Below are 15933 nucleotides of genomic sequence, written 5' to 3'. Positions count from 1 at the left end.
GGTTATAAATCTTAGTCAGGAGTACAACTGTATATTGAGTCGTATGAGTCTTCATAGCAAATCACCAAACCTGGGGGTGGACTTGGCGAACTCCAGCACAGTCCATTTTGCTAATTTTTCTCTTTCAAGGAACTTGTTCTTTTCATCTAACTTGTCAATATATTGGTTATTGGCCTTTTTTCTTTTCTAATATAAGCATTTAAAGCTATTAATTTTCCACTAAGCACTGCTTTAGCTTCATTCTACAAATTCTGATGTGTTGTGTTTTCATTCTTATTCAGTTGAACATATTTTAAAATTTCTCTTGTGAGCTCTTCCTTGACCCATGAATATGAGTTTGACCTATAACCATGCTGTTTAGTTTCCAAATATTTGAGAATTTTCCAAATATATTTCTGTTAATGACTTCAAATTTAAGTAAGACTTTTATCATTTTAAATATATTAAGACTTGTTTTCTTTGCCAAGTATATTGTCTATCTTGGCAAATATTTCATGTACCCTTGAAAAGAATGTGTATTCTGTTGTTGATTGGTGGAATGTTTTATAAATGTCAGGTCAGTTTGGTTGATAATGTTGTTCAAGTCTTCTCTAGCCTTACTGATTTTTTTGTGTACTTGTTCTATCAATTAGTGGGAAATCTTTAATTATAACTGTGAATTTATATTTCTCTTTTCAGTTCTGTCAGTTTTTGCTTCATGTGTGTTTAAGCCCTGTTATTAGGTGTATACACAGTTATAATTATTATGACTTCCTGATTAATTGACCTTTTTATCATTATGAAATGTCCATCCCTATCCTAGTAATATTATTTTGTCTGATATTAATATAGCTGTTCCATCTTTTATGATTAGTGTTTGTTTTATATACTTTTTTCACCTTGCTTGTTTTGAGGGGTAGACCTCCACAGCAAGACATTTTTGAGCTGAGTTGTTAAAAATAACTAAGAATTTTCCAGATAGAGATTTAAATTAGATGGAGTAAGGTGAGCAAAGAATCATAGAAGTGAAATATTGTTATTCAATATGTAAACTAGATGTTGGTTAGCAAGGCTGCAGTATAGGATGCTAGCAGTGCAGTAAGTAGCAGGATAAGAGGTTGAAAAGATAGGCAGAAGACCGACTGTAGAGGGCTATATAGTCCATTCATAGAAATTTGTTCTTGACACTACCATTTGGGGGCTTTTAAACAAGGAGTAAAGTGCTTAGATTACTTTTTTGAAACATCATTTTGGTGATGATGTGGGTAGACAGTGGGACAAAACTAAAGGCATGGATTCCAACTTGGAGAACACTGCAATAGTCCAGTCCAGAGATATTGATTGTCATTTTAATATTCATAGCTATAACATAGCTTGAGAGCTATAAATAACAAGTAATTCCTACAACATCTGATTGATTATAGAAATGAATATAGACTTGCAATCATAAAAAATTGGTCAGCATTCATTCACTTTCATACTGAAAATAACTTATTCAGTCAGATTATAAATCATGTTTTTAGTTTAAGAAATGTAGACAATATAGACACTTTAAAATAAGAAAGTGAAGATCACCCATAACACCACCATCCAGCAATAGTGATTGTTAAAATTATGGTATATGACTTCCAGAGTTTTTCTATGTGTGTGTTTGGATAGAAACAGACACACATAGGTATTCATATACATGCATTTTTTAAAAACTAAAATAAATCATACTTTCTCTGATGTTTTGTAGACCACTTTTATTTAGAAATTTCTTTTATTGTGGTAAAAAACATATAACATAAAATTTGCCATTTTTAAGTGATTAAACTTAAAATTACAATTCAGTTGTACTAATTATAATTCAGTGGCATTAATTACAACTCCAGTGTTTTGCAATCATCACCACTATCTATTTCCAAAACTTGCATCATCCCAGACAGAAATTGTGTAACCATAAATCAATAACTTCTGATTTTCCCCTCTCGCCAGGTAACCTCTAATCTACTTTCTGACTCTATGAATTTGTCTATTCTATATTTTTTATATAAATAGAATTGTACAATATTTGTCCTCTTTGTCTGGCTTATTTCATTTAGATGATGTTTTCAGAGTTCACCAATGTTGTAGCACTTGGTTCCTTTTTATGGCAGAATAATATTCCACTGTATGGATCACCACATTTTGTGTGTCCATTCTTCTATTTTATTTTTTTTAAAATACATTTATTTATTTTATTTATTTATTTTTGGCTGTGTTGGGTCTTCATTGCTACGTGCGGGCTTTCTCTAGTTACGGTGAGCAGGGGCTACTCTTTGTTGCGGTGCACGGGCTTCTCATTGTGGTGTCTTCTCTTGTTGCGGAGCACAGGCTCTAGGCGCGCAGGCTTCAGTAGTTGTGGTGCGCGGGCTCAGTAGTTGTGGCTCGTGGGCTCTAGAGCACAGGCTCAGTAGTTGTGGTGCACGGGCTTAGTTGCTCCGTGGCAGGTGGGATCTTCCTGGACCAGGGATCGAACCCGTGTCCCCTGCATTGGCAGGCAGATTCTTAACCACTGCACCACCAGGGAAGCCCCATTCTTCTGTTGATGGACGCTTGGGCTTTTACCTTTTGGCTGTTGTGCTGTTGTGAACATTGGCATACAACTATCTGTTTGAATCTGCTTTTAATTTTTGGAAGGTATATACTGAGGAGTGGCACCAAGTGATTCCCACCTTCTGGTGTTCATGTTCTTTTGTAATACCCTCCATTGAGTGTGAGTTCGACTTAGTAACTTGCTTCTAGTTAATAGACTATAGCAGAAGTGATGCAATGTTACAATACTTCTGAGATTAAGTTACAAGAAGACTGTGGTTTCTGTGAGAGCGTGGGTGAACACACTCTCTGTCTCTCAGTCTGTGTCTGTCTCTCTGCCTCTCTCTCTCTCTCTCTTTCTTTCTCTCTGAGCCATGTAAAGAAGTCCCAGCTATCCTGCCAGAGAGGCCACATAGTGAAGAGGGGCTCTGGAGGTTGAAAGGCCACATAAAAGAGAACTGAGGCACTCCTCCACCCGACAGCCCCCACAGCTGCTAGCCATGGGAGTGAGCCTTCTTAGAAATAGAACCTCCAGCTCCAGTTAAAGTTTCAGACAACAGACAGCTTGACTAGACCGTCATGAGAGACCTGGGTCAGAACCATCAAGCCAAGCCATTCCTAAGTTCCTGACCCATCAGAACTATGGGATAATAAGTGTTTGCTGTTATAAGCCACCAAATTTGAGGTATTTGTTATACAGCGATGGATAACTCTTAAAATGGTTGACCCCAGAACAACTCCGGGGTTAGGAGCACCAACCCTCGGAGCAGTCAAACATCTGTGTATAACTTATAGTTGGCCCTTCATTATACACAGTTCCTCCGTATCGATGGTTCAGCATCCACAGATTCAACCAACTGCAGATATGTAGTGCTGTAGTATTTACTATTGAAGAAAACCTGTGTATAATTGGACCTGTGCGGTTCAAAGCCATGGTTCAAGGGTCAACTCTATAAGTATCCTTCTAGGATTTCACAGTTAATAGGTACTGAAACAGGATTTGAACCTATACTTATCCAACTCCAAAACTCCTGGTAACCACCATACTATTTTTCTCCATCTCCTTTGCAAACTTCTCCTTTGCAAGTTTCCCTTCCTCTGCCTCTCCCTTGGGGATTTTCATTAGCATTTTATTCTTTATTCTCTTTCTTCTTAAAATATACTCTTAATCAGTCTTATCAACTTGTATGTCTTCAGCTGCCCTCTATCTGCCAGTGATTTTCAAATCTACATTTCCAGGTCAATTTTCTCATATAAGTTCCAGTTCTATACATCTAAATGTTCATTAGACATCTCCCACCTTTTCGTCCTACTAACTCTTCAAACTCAAGAGATTTTTAAAAAAAATTTTTTTATTATTTTTTGGCTGTGTTGGGTCTTCGATGCTGCACGCAGGCTTTTCTCTAGTTACAGCGAGCAGGGGCTACTCCGCCTTGCAGTGTGCGGGCTTCTCGTTGTGGTGGCTTCTCTTGTTGTAGAGCATGGGTCCTAGGGGCGTGGGCTTCAGTAATTGTGGCACCAGGGCTCAGTAGTTTGTGGCTCACGGGCTCTAGAGCGCAGGCTCAGTAGTTGTGGTGCACAGGCTCAGTTGCTCCGTGGCATGTGGGATCTTCCCGGACCAGGGATCGAACCTGTGTCCCCTGCATTGGCAGACAGATTCTTAACCACTGTGCCTCCAGGGAAGTCCCATCAAGAGATTTAAAATGAACTCATGATATTTTTCTCTAAACCTCCTACTCCTGTTTTCTAGCTCAGTAAATAACACCCACCAGTCACCTAGGTACCTAATCCAAACTCTGCATATTAGTCTTGACTCTCCTCTCAGTTTTCATAGCCAGTCATTCAACAGTTGATATTAGCTTAATAAATAATTCATGAATCTATTCAGGTTTTTCATCTTTGCTGATATCACCTGGACTACCGTGGCATTCTTACGATGCATCTCTCTGCCTCATGTTGTTTCCCTTTAATTCAGTGTTTTTCAGACTTCTAAGTGCAGCCTATTAGTGGTACATGGAAATCAGTCTGGTGGTTTCGTGACTGGCATTCTTTTAAAAATGAAATAAAATAATGTAACATAGAAAACATTAGAATGTATCTCATTGAGTTGGTGTTACTTGGTATGCTCATTGTGTTGTAAAACGTATTTATTTCTTATTGCAGGTTTTAAACAGTGAAGTTTGGAAAACATTACTCTAATCCATTCTTTATACTGCAGCCAGAATAGTCTTTCCAATCAGCTCATATTAATCACCTTGTCTAAATCCTTCAGTGACTTCTCATTGACTTCCTGGTAGAGTTGGAACTCCTTAGTATGCTACATTGGGCCCTTAGCGACCTAGGCCTAGTTCAAGCCTCATTTCTTTCCATTCTTCTCCCAGCATCTAAGCTCAAGCTGAAGTAAATCCCAAGTAGTTCCACGAAGTAAAACTACATGAAAAGACTATAATTTTGTTTGCTTTTAATATCTGTGAATGCCATTTGTTCTCCCTGGAGTGCCTCCTTATCCCCATCTATATTAAAATTGCATGTCATTTCTTTTACTATCTTCCCCAGTGGACCATAAGTTTTTTGAGGATAGGGACTATATTTTATTCATCATTGTATCCCAAAGCCTAGTGCAGTGCTTCCATGTAATATGTGCTCAGTATTTAGGGGGAATAAAAAGATGTTGGATTGATTCACTATTTTAAAGATACATAAAAATACCAAACACTCAAAACAATTTGCCTGCCATGACTACTTTGCTTTTAATAAATGAGTGGTTCTTAATATGTGGTATTATATAATAATGTGGAATGCATGTTTGAAAACATCCAAGGCTCTCCATTTTATTTAAATATGATAGACTATACAAAATGAACTTACAGTGATCTTGTTACAAAGAACAATATATTAAATTTAGTCAAAAAATCATTTGGCTTTCAAATAGAAATTGCTGGATGGTTGAACTGAAATATAGATTCCAAGTTCATTAGCAAAGTTTGTTCAAATGTTTTATACTTTTTAACAATCTGTTTTTACATTAAAGGAATCTTTTCCATTTTACACTAGAACCTTCCAGAAGTAAATACTGAAATGTCAGTGGAAAAATCAGAAAACACCATCATACAGAAATATGATTCCAGGCAAGAATTAAGGGAAGAAAATACTGAGAGTTGTTGTTTAGACACTGAATACAGAGAAAAGGAGGAAAAGAAAGAAGCCCCATTTATAGAAGAAATCATTATAGGTAATGAAGGTAACCTAAGGTTATATTGATATTTTCTAATTTTTATATTGATCATTTTAGGGGAATATCAATTACAGTCTTTGCTTTGAGGACCTAGTAGTATAATTGGAGAAATACTTTTCCATTTGTATGTGTCTTAACAAAAGTACTTGTATGTCTTTTGAGCTATTCTTCAATAGAGTCAATATTTGGGGGAAAAATACATTTTTGCTTTCCCTGCTCATCACTTATTCATTGGCTTTTTGCATTCTGGTTTCTGCCTTCACTGATTTGCCAAGAATGAGCTACCAATAACCTTTTGATGACCAGACTCCAGAGCACTTTTCTTAGTTCAAATGACCTTTCTGTAACCATTGAAAAATTGACTAATTCGTCCATATTGAAAAAGAGTGGTTTAAAGAAGGTAGTTTGAAGGTTATTCAAACCTAGGCTGAACAACCACTTGGTGGAGATGTTGTAGAGAGAATGATTGGATTAAAAAGACCCTTCATGCCCTAAATTTGTAGTCCAGATTATTGTAACTATACTGAAAATTTGAAATCTATGGTTAAAACCCAGATGAATAAAATTAATATCTTAAGTAGATATTCTATATATTTTGCCCAAAAGTATTCCAAATTTTAAAAATATTTACAAGGTAGCGAGTAAAAAAGTGATGATTATTAGTCTTGAAGAAACCAGCTAGCAATTTCTGCATCTAAGTAGTAAGAGAAATTACAATATGACCGTTAGAGTAAATTAATTTTTATCTAATCAGCTGTGTGTTTATATGGAATTGTACCGTATGCCCAAAAGGAAGCAACAGACTAGAGAAATAACCATTTTGTAATGCCCTCAACTTACTTTTTTAAACCAAAAATACTTTTGCTGTTATGAAATAAAAATTTAATGTGACTAGAGCCAAACATTTTAGCATGCTTATTAAAGGGAACTCAATATTTACATAAAATTGGTGTCATTATATTTGTGTAATAGCTTGCCAGTGAAATATTTAAAGCTAAATATGTTTTTATAAAAATAGTTAACATGCATCTTATAAAAGCAGGCTTTTGTATATAACCCAAAAATTTACTGTGTTCTCATTATAACAGACTTACAACTTTTTGAAAAAAGCCCCAAGAAGAAAATTAATACTATTGTACCTGAGAATGAAAATCAAAGTGAAATCTCCCTAAGCAAAACCCTCCGCATAGAAAAAGAATTAATTAGTCAAGGACAAACCTTGGATGTTACTGACTTTACAAAAGTGGTTACTACAGAAATACAAGACAAGGTGGACTTGGAAAAAGATAATGGGTGTACAGAATTTAAATCACCAAATATTTCTTTTTTAGTGGCAGATATGTCAATAGAAAGAGAAAAGATACATCTAGAAAGAACTGAAGGATTAGATCATCACCATGCAGATGTACACCTGGGGGTTGAAAATAACAGAACATCATTTAACAGTATTTTAGATGAGACGGCTTGCAATACAGATCATAAAAAAGATGTTTCTGAAGATGAACCATTCAAACAACAATTCACATTGCTTCCAGGGACTCAAGAAAATGACACGGAGAAGGAAATTACAAATAGTCGCCAAACCAAAGCAGATTTGGATTCATCTCTAGATGTAAAAAGGAATCCTGTCCAGTGTCAGAAATATAGTTTACCGGATTCAAGTAATGTTATGTTAGATGATAAACAATGTAAAATAAGACAAATACAACTGTTAAATAAAAAAAGTGAATGTAGCATATTGCCATTTAAAGAAATTTCAGATTTTCGGCAAGTTGGTGATGGCACTTCAGAGCACCCTGACCTAACTATTCCCCGTGACACAGCAGTCAACCACCCCATTTCTTCTGCTATTTTCAGTGACAACTTGAACGTACTTTTAAAGAATTCAGATAAAACTGTTACTATTATGCCTATGTTGGTGACACCCAACTCAAGCCCTGCGAAAAGAACTACATATAGGAAAAATGTGAATGATATGCATAACAGTCAAGTTAAGAACTGTTTGGGGTATCTAGAAAACAATGTGACTGTTTCCCATCTTCAGATTAACAATGAAAATATAGATGCTTCACAAGCCAAAGATATGAAAACTGCTATTCATGTGAAAACTTCCACAGAAATACAGTTTTCCAGTAAAGGGAGTCAGATTGATGAGAATCAGATAACTGAAGTAAAAAAAAATGACCTCTTCCCTAATGAAAGCCGGCATACATTATTAAATAGTGCAGAGAAAATAGAGTCATTAAATGACATTGTTTCAGGAAAAATTTACAGTGAAGGACAGCTGGAAGAATCATGTTCACTTCACGTAAAGCCATCTGGAGATTTAGTAAACAGAAGTGGAAGGTCAGCCTTTGATCTTTCAACTTCAGATAAAAAAACTGAGAAAACTCTAGTATATGTGAATTTTTTAGACCCCAGTTCCTGGCCAAAAGTAAATCAAATTGAAAGTCAAACAGTGAGCACTTCAACATCTAGCATTCCTTTGTCGCTGAAGAAGAGACCAATAGGTCTATTAGAAAACAAAAAGATGGTTTCGTTGGCACCTTGTAAAAATGTTGGTGTGGATGATGACAGGAAGGATAGTGGACCAGGTAAGAAAATAAGGGTTATGTTTTAATTCCTTTAGAATTTGTATTTCTACTTATTATTCTTGGTAAAAAATTTCCAGATTGTTTAAAATGAAAATTTATTCATAGTACTATATATGTATTTTTTTTGCCTAAACCTAAAAGACTCCCTATATGTATTGATATATATGTAAAAGTAGGAAACGTTTTATTTAAATGGAAGTGGACTTATTTTCACCTAAATCTGAGCCAGTATTATCAACATGTACAGAGGTCAATTGCATTTTGGAAATTAAAAAAAAAAAAATCCTTTCATTATCAAAGAACTGAAAATAGCAAAAACAACCACAAGTCTGGGTCATTAATTTTAAATTAGGAACATCTACCTAATCCAAGTCTCTTTTTTTACTTTCTAGAGCAAATGCAGTGAAGTTGTTGATACGGCTTCTGCCAGTGTTATGTTTACTCCTTTTCTTTCTATACTAAAAAAACACACACACAAAAAACAAACTTCCTTCTCTCAGAACTATGTTTTAGTTTCTCTCCTATGTTGTCAGTTTCTTCTCCCAATTTTTTCCCTCTTTCCTTAATTTTTCTATTTTTATCTGTCCCTTCACCAGCACCACAAATCTAGCTTTGTTCTTTTATTTTGCAAGTAATAGTGAGGTGTAACATTAATACTTTTCATATCATTGATATTTATCATTGTTTGAAACACTTTAAATTGAATCCCTTAATAATTATATGCCTGTATTAATACATTCAAATATTAAATAGTTAAGATAGTAGAGACTGCTTTACTCTTTCAAACCACCACATGAAATAACAATGTGCAAGTTTTGCTTTAAAAATCCTCCAGGAAAAGGGAGCTCTCTTGCACTGTTGGTGGGAGTGTAAATTGATACAGCCACTATGGAGAACAGTATGGAGGTTCCTTAAAAAACTAAAAATAGAACTACCATACGACCCAGCAGTCCCACTACTGGGCATATACCCTGAGAAAACCATAATTCAAAAAGAGTCATGTACCACAATGTTCACTGCAGCACTATTTACAATAGCCAGGACATGGAAGCAACCTAAGTGCCATCGACAGATGAATGGATAAAGATGTGGCACATATATACAATGGAATATTACTCATCCATAAAAAGAAACGAAATTGTTATTTGTAGTGAGGTGGATGGACCTAGAGTCGGTCATACAGAGTCAAGTAAGTCAGAAAGAGAAAAACAAATACCATATGCTAACACATATATATGGAATCTAAAAAAAAAAAACAAAAGTTCTGAAGAACCTAGGGGCAGAACAGGAATAAAGATGCAGACGTAGATAATGGACTTGAGGACACGAGGAGGGGGAAGGGTAAGCTGGGACAAAGTGAGAGCGTGGCATGGACATATATACACTACCAAATGTAAAACAGATAGCTAGTGGGAAGCAGCCGCATTGCACAGGAAGATCAGCTCGGTGCTTTGTGTCCACCTAGAGGGGTGGGATAGGGAGGGTGGGAGGGAGACATAAGAGGGAGGGGATATGGGGATATATGTATACGTATAGCACATACACTTTGTTAAACAGCAGCAACTAACACAACAATGTAAAGCAATTATACTCCAATAAAAATGTTAAAAAAAAAACAAAAAAACCAAAGTATAGGAAACTTGGGAAGTTATAAGAAAAGAATCTTAAGTGGATTGCAGTGTTCCAAAAACTTAGATCATTCTTAAAATAATCAGAAACAAAAGATTATAAAACAATTTTTTTTAATCCTCCAGAATTAAAAAAAAAAAATTAGGGAGAGAGGTAAATGGATGAAATACGTGACTTAATATTGAAGTACTGAAGGTGGGTGATGAGTACATTGACGTTCATACTCTTCACTTTTGTGTATTTGAAAATTTTAATATTGAAGATATTTTAACATAGAGATATACTACATAACATATATAGGTGCTGTATAAATGTTACTTAAAAATAACTATTGTTTAAGAAGTATGATCATGATAAAAATATGTTTATTTTGCTAATAGCAATCTCATAGTTAAAGTTGTCGAGGTTGTCAAAGACAGTCTTAGATTTTACGGGAACTTTGCCTGTTTAACAATATGCGTTTAGACCCAGTGAAGAAATATGGATTAGAAGGAAAGCTTTGCATGGCCTTTTGACTTAACAGGCTTCTTTTAAAAAGGAAATTGAGAAAATTTTAAAAAGAAAATGTGGGAATTAAAAGCAAAATAAGTATATCTTGTTTACTGGCATGAATGGAGAAGTAATATAGGGGGAAATAGAAAACACCAAAACACTGTAAAATCTCACTTCACAAACTGTAATTTTCCTAATATAATAAAATGTATTAAAGTTCATATTCCATTAATTTTGTGTGTCAAATGCTGCGGTTAGTTTAATGCTGTTAGTCAATGGACTGGTCTAACATTTACCGTTTTCTCACAAGTCCTTTCTTCTAAATTAAATCTCAATGATATAAATTAGGCTGGAAGGAGAGATGACTAAAATTCTATAGAAATTCAACTTATAAAATACTCAAACTTATAAAAGATACTCCTAAATATCTTTTAACCTTACAAGACATGTTTCTCTAAATCATTGTTATCTACTTATTAAAGCCCAATGACTCCCTACTAGACAGCCCTTTGTTGGATTTTTTATCATGGCCAATTTCTTTTTAAATATATTTTACAAATCTTTCAGTTGGTTCAGACTTTTCCCTTTGAATTGGTAAGATGTTCACTATATAAATATATGTGCAGGCAGTGCAGTAACCAGGGGAATAAGGGTAACATTTTAAGGTATGTTATATTGCTTTAGAAGATATTTATACCATGTCACTAATTTTAATGTGAAATCAGCAGGTTTTAGAAAGTAGCAATAAAAAAATTGTTTTCTGAAATGAAATGCCTAATGTAAGAGCAAAGTCTATGGAAACAAGTGTTCAAAGTGAGAAGAAAATAGAAATTGTTACTTTTTAAATACAAAGCATAGGATCAGAGAAAAACAAGTTTAGTCATTAAAATGAGTGCCTGGAGAATAAAACTCAGTTGTCATTTCCTCTTTGTCAACCAGATACTACCAGCATTAACAGAGTTGCTGACATTTTGAATAACTCGAGTATCCATCCAGATCCCAGGGGAGAGCCCAGTGAAGAGAGGAATGCAATTGCAAAGACTTTTTGTGATTCTTCTTTTCCCACAGAACATGTAAGTCAATTAAAAATATTGCGGAGCAGACCTTAGTGAGCTAATTCTACAGATATGTGTAGAACTGTGTGCATCTGGATGCTTTAAGACCTAACTGATCTTCAAAATAATATCAAGAGGGCAACATGGCACCATTTTTCACAATTAAGTTTGATGGAAAACAGCAGGAAAAAGTCACAGTGTATAAATCAAATAGATATAATCCAGCCTGTTTTGGGAAGGAGAGTGTGAGGTAGTGTATTATGTACTTATATTTTTTAGTCACCTAAGTTTAGGAATAGTGGCATTTGAGCATTTATTTATTTAAACTATTAAAAAAAATAGTTCACTCATTTGAGCATTTAAAATTTTAATAAAAGATGCCTTAAATAATCTAATCAATAGAGTTCAGTTGTTTTTAATAGTGCTTAAGTTAATTTATATTATTTTGGGAAACTGACTATTGCAAAGGAAGAATTTGTCTATTTTATATTATTTCAATTAAAACACAGTATGTGAAAGGATCAAATATTCATAAATATATCAAGTATGGATATAAATATTAAGCAAAGTATTTGTAGAGATTATATGGCTCCAAGAGTCCATTTGTCATATGAAAAGTAACTGACAGGTTTTTTTTTGGGAAAATTTGTAAGTTTTTTAACTTAGTGTGCAAAACTTCAGTGCAAAAAAGGCTGTATTAAAAAAAAAAAAAAGGCTGTATTGTTCAAAGTCTAAAAAACAATTACAGGTATAACTGCTAAAAGGTAACCTAAAAAGGTTAGGAAAAATGACAAAAAAAACAACTGCATAGTCACTGTATATTTTAAATTTTAGAGATGCACATTAAACAACTTTTCCTTTAGCACATCTAAAGTGAAAATTATAATACTAACACAGCCTTAACAAGTAATAGGTTCTAACAATACATTTAATTTCCATTTTTAAATTGGAGAAACCTCAAGATAGCATAACTCTCCCTTTGGGAAAGTTGAAACTAAAATCAGGATCTACCTTTTCCACCTTTGCATAATTGAGCTCAAAAACAAATCGTTTCAGCTTGATGTTCAAGTGTACAATCTTTAAACTATGGTAACTAAAGCGCAGTGGGCCGGGCACTGGGAAATCTAAGTTCTGACCTTGGCTAATTGGATAAGTCATAGAATCAAAGCAAAAGCAAAAATAAGCTTGAGTATCAAAGCTAGACACCCATTCTAATTGGGTTGAATACTTAACACTTCTAATTGTCCTATTTTCAAACAGTTTAAGGGTATGATGGAACACTTCACATCTCCCTTTCAAGCCCATTTTTATAATAAACCCAATAGGGAAGTTCTTTGTATCTGATTCCTAATGCCTCTTCTGTTAATTAATGTTGTTAAGAATTTATATTTATAGAATTTAAAACTTTTTCGAAGAAATATTCCCACAACAGTCCTACATCTTTAAAAACAGATGAGGAGGCAGTGACACAAATGTGAAGTAATTTTCCAAAGTCATTAGGAACACAGTCTGCAGTGGACTTTGACTAGGTATCTTGGCTCTTAGTTGCATGCTACATAACCTTCTCAATTTTCATAATATAAAAAATTTCTTCTCAAAATACTGGTGCATGTAAATCACTAAATGTCTGTTTAGCTAAGTGATTGTCACTAGGCATCACGCACTATGCTGCGTATCATTGTCCCAGCTGAACCTTGATTACCAATTAACATCTAATGTGGGACAAATTTAAAAGCAGATCAACTCTTGCCTAGTCTACTGAAAATGCTTTGATCCCTGGATTAAACCAGGCCAATCTAGTCTCTTTATGATGCCTGTTTACTTGCTTATGTACACTTTTCTAAATCAGGGGCTGTTGAATGACAGCTGGCAGGCCAAACGCAGCCTACTGCTTTGCTTTAGTAAAATTTTACTAGAGCGCAGCCACACCCATTCCTTTGCCTGTAGTTCTGTGGCTGCTTTTGTATTGCAATGACAGAATCAAGCAGTTGTGAGGAGACCACTTGGCCCACAAAGCCAAAAATATTTACTCTGGCTCTGTACAGAAAAAGTTTGCCAACTCCTGTTCCAAATGAAAAGTGAATTTTATGAAGACTTATAGCCAGAAGGGGAATATAAGTTCTTTACATTTTTCAACATATTTTTATGCATACTGTCCACATCAATCCTGTAAAATTCTGGGTAGTTATCATGAGCTAATCCACTTTTCCCCTACAGATCCAGAGCAACATGAAGAGTGTTTTTTATTCTTAGAGCGGGGGTTAGGTTGGTAGCCTGCTGCAATCTTGATTATACCCAGGAATGAGGATGGGAGACGGGCCAGAGTAAGCAAAGAAAGCCACTTATTTTACACAGCCAATGATGTTAGGTTCATTTAAGTTAAATTTTAAAATGCAACCGCAGGCTTAAATAAAGAGGACTAGTACCAGTGTAGGGGAAGTTCTAGGCCAGAGTAGATCTTTTGAGTCAGGCAGAAAGAGGTTAGGAGGCAAGTGACGTTTATGAGAAGGAAAGGAAGGAGCAAAGATATGTGGGAGCATCCCTGTAACCAGAGTTACTTCTGCAGGCTGCAAAACCTAAATTAAGCTAAATAGGACAAGTTTTGTTAAGTGTAAACTTTAAAATTACATCTTGTTTCTCTGTACAGCCAATCCTTCCTGCCCCTCCCACCAGGTAGGTAAAGGGAAACAAACTAAAGCAGATATGTATAAATGTCTCCTTCCTTTTTCAAGATTAAAAGTCAAAGAATCAGGATTTTGGAAAATTGGGTAATTTGTACTTGATATCAAATGCACCAGAACGCTTCTAGCATTTTGTTGGCAAAACAGGACCATTATGTCATACAGATCATCAATCATTTTACTCCAAAATCAGTAGCAACCTACATTTAGATTTGGTGTCTTTCTCTGTAACTATTCTCAGTATTGCATGAAACTGACACACTGCCCACGGCGCTTAGGAAGCTGGTTCTCAGTGTTGCACGGATGACTAACACTCATTTTGACCCTGTGAACTACATGAAGTGCGCTGAACACACATGCCACACGTTATGAGAAATATACATTTATGCGCATTTTTATCCATTATCAGTTCCTCTTTACAGTAACAGCGTTTTGTAACTAAAAGAAGCTGATGAGAAAACTGAGGCCCACAAAAGTTAAACGACTGAAGGTCTCTTGGTGGTCCTGTGCTGATACTTTTGTTTTCATCTGTTATTTCATAGGAACATAGGCAATCAGACGAATATGAACCCAGCATTACCCTAAGGATCAGAGGCTAAGACTCTGAGGGGACTGGTGGCTGACTAGAATTCTCAGGAACCAAATAGAGCAATCCGAAAGTTCCCTTTAGGGAACTGAGGTTAAATGTAAACAGTTAAACTCATTTTAAAAATTATTACTATATAATCTCACTTTGAAAACACAATGTTACAAATATGCCACTTTATCAGATTGGAAAAGATTTTAATGTAAGGCAGTACTCAAAGATCTTCACAAAGATTTATGAACAAATGACATTCATTATAGCCTAATTTATAACAGTAAATGTTTTCCAACAACTTAAATGTCCAACAATATATTAAATTATGGAACATGGAATATGATGGAGCCATGCTCTTTCTAGAGGGAAATGTTAAAAATGTTTTTAACCCAACACAGAAAATGATATAAATATGATACAAACTTTTTTAAAGTGTATATACAGAGGAGTCCTGAATATTTACATCAAAATGTTTGATGGTGGCTGGAATCTTGGGAAATTTTAATCTAATTCTCATCCTATTCCATACCTCTAAAATATATTCCCTTTCAACAGAGGATTTTATCTGAGAATCTGAGAAGACCATAAAAGATATTTTTCAAGAAATTAAATTTATTTTTTATAGGGATAAATTGGAAACAAATGTTAACAATAGCACAGTTAAATGATCACACATCCATAAGAAGTATTTTGCAGCCACTGATATTTGCTTATGAGAAATTTTAATGACCTAGGAAACGACTCACAGAGGGAAAAACCAAGATATAAAATTCTATAGAATGGTCAAATATGCTAATAGAAAGACTAATAGCAAACAATACCAAAATGTTGACAGATCTCTCTGGATAGTGGATTACTAGTGATTTTTAGTTTCTTTACACTTTTCTCTATTTTCTAAATTTCCAGTAATTATTTTATAATCAGAAGAAACCTTAAAATGGAAAACTTATTTAACATGGTATTGGAAGTACGACCCAATGTGGTGCCTTGGAAACATGCCAGCTTCCAAATGCCTCACTGCTCTTTCCTGTTTCTCCAACAATGGTGCTCTGAAGCCTAAGAGGAAACATGAAGTAAACGGCAGTTTTTATATGGCAGTTTACTTCCGTTAGCATTTTAAATTTCCCCCTGG

General features: G+C 34.9%; 1 protein-coding gene across 1 annotated transcript in view; it reads left to right on the top strand.

The window, feature by feature from the left end:
• Positions 1-15933, top strand: part of CCDC73 (coiled-coil domain containing 73) — a 145935-nt gene that overhangs the window by 128882 nt on the left and 1120 nt on the right. The window contains exons 15-17 of the mRNA XM_082410429.1: positions 5590-5776; positions 6859-8364; positions 11425-11558. Of these exons, the coding sequence (XP_082266555.1) occupies positions 5590-5776; positions 6859-8364; positions 11425-11558 (1827 nt within the window). The remainder of the gene's footprint in view (positions 1-5589; positions 5777-6858; positions 8365-11424; positions 11559-15933) is intronic.

This window comes from Balaenoptera physalus (assembly GCF_965194825.1).
Source record: "Balaenoptera physalus genome assembly, chromosome: 10".
Taxonomy (NCBI): domain Eukaryota; kingdom Metazoa; phylum Chordata; class Mammalia; order Artiodactyla; family Balaenopteridae; genus Balaenoptera; species Balaenoptera physalus.
Note: the sequence above shows the minus strand (reverse complement) of the source record. Positions and strands in the feature narration are given on the sequence as shown.